Source organism: Limulus polyphemus, unplaced genomic scaffold (genome assembly GCF_000517525.1).
Source record: "Limulus polyphemus unplaced genomic scaffold, Limulus_polyphemus-2.1.2 Scaffold523, whole genome shotgun sequence".
Classification (NCBI taxonomy): Eukaryota; Metazoa; Arthropoda; class Merostomata; order Xiphosura; family Limulidae; genus Limulus; species Limulus polyphemus.
In genome coordinates, this window is record NW_013666133.1 from 249,500 (window position 1) to 251,320 (window position 1,821).

Here is a 1,821-nt window from a genome sequence, read left to right on the forward strand (position 1 = left end):
TCAAACAAACATATAACTCTTTAGTATATGAATCCAAAACGTTTCTTAAATTACATATATTCAGACGTCTCTTTTCACATCAGTACGTTGCATCAAAACAAGTCATGTTTTATGCCCCTTCCTATAATAACTTTAAACACTTTAAAAATATAAACTGTTAAACCTGCTGATTCAGAAATCAAGTAGATTCGTTAGAATCAAAATCCTCACTTGGGAGAGGATAGAGAGGATACCAGCACACTGACTTTGTTAAGTCCAAGCGACCTAGTTCAATTTCAACAGCTCCGATTGGTTGGTTGTGGTCAAAACCTTTCTGTCGTTGAAACACCATAACCTAGAAGGAAGATGGACGCGAGAAAGTAAATACAAGGAGTACAAAGACTTATGTATAGATAATGGTTGGTTAATTTATTCGTGGAGTATTCTCAGCTAAAGGGTCATTGTGCTATAAAGTATATTTAAAGGGTTAATTGTAGTTTACCGTCAGGCATTTTTTGCGTCATCACAGTATTGATATGAACTTTATAGCCTATGATTTAATGTGACAATTAAGAACTAGAAATTAAACGGTAGTTTGATCCAACCAATTTTTACTAAATGACTTTCAACTAAAGATATTCCACCATTCAAAAAAATATTGAATATGCGACATTGGTCATGATACTACCACGGCGAGGAGATGCATTGGATTTGGTAACAGCACTTTCGTATTATAAAGACTGAAGAAAAAACAGCGTTAAGATATAAGAAACGCAGAATAATTAGCTGAGTTAGCACTGTATAGTAAAATCAAATCCCAAGCTTACATATTTTGAATTAAGAAATCTAATAAACCTCATATGTTTATGTTGGTCTGGAAAATTAACTTCTTGACCAAAAAGCATAACTTGAGATGTGAATATTTTGTAACTTTATTGACAGGGAATTGGGTTTTGATCGAAAAGAAATGAGATATTTCGAAGAAATAACAAGAAAACTTATTTCTGGCTTTCTCATAGAGATTAAAGTAAATATATATAACATACTGTGATTTTAACCGTAAACATACCATAAGATTTAAAGTTTTTTTAAATATTCTAACAGGAAATAGCATATTATTTTCAATGGTACCGCCATTTACAGAACAAGTTTTCTTCTAGAAATTGTTTTTAATAATATAGTTTTATTTATTACCAATAGATGGCGCGCAAGAATGTCCGATGCACTGTACTTCAACGTCTGTCGATATTGTGGATTTGAAGTACAGCGAACAACTCGAGTCTTTCGTTTTTGCATTTGTCGTTGTCCTTCCTTCAGAAATGTTTTGATGTAAGTATCTTGAAATACAGGAATAAAGTTACGTAAATAATTTTTACTTGTAAAATGCGTAAATATATAATGAAACCATTATACGACAACATTAGTAAAATTTGCTTAGACACATTTAAAATATTTAGCTAAAATATGTATTCTGAAATTTAATTTTCCAAATAGAATGAAGTTTCGAAAGATAAAACCTAAAACCCAATAAAAAATATGAAATATTTGTTGCGAAAATCTATCAATGCTTCATTTTGCATATAAAATTTTCAAACTATAGATTTTTTTTTTATTGCCATTAAAGTCAATTTTTTACATAATCTGATTATTGAAATAATCAAAAGCCTAAATCACTTGCTCACGATCACAAATAGAAAGTACAGCCTTGGTGTATATTTCTTTGTGTCCGCAGTTCAATTTTATAATGTATTCGTATGAACCAGTAAGGCAGTGAGTTTAATAAAGGCTGGAGACGGCTTAAATGGGTAATGAAGAAAAACTTTAATATAAGTTTAACATGAC

General features: G+C 30.6%; 1 protein-coding gene across 1 annotated transcript in view; it reads right to left on the reverse strand.

Moving 5' to 3' along the window:
- The window catches only part of LOC106458849 (regulating synaptic membrane exocytosis protein 2-like), a 72,786-nt gene continuing 70,965 nt past the window's right edge, over positions 1-1,821 (reverse strand). Inside the window, exons 20-21 of the mRNA XM_022385200.1 lie at positions 1,174-1,316; positions 1-334 (exon numbers count right to left, since the gene is read on the reverse strand). Of these exons, the coding sequence (XP_022240908.1) occupies positions 179-334; positions 1,174-1,316 (299 nt within the window). The 3' untranslated portion in view covers positions 1-178. The remainder of the gene's footprint in view (positions 335-1,173; positions 1,317-1,821) is intronic.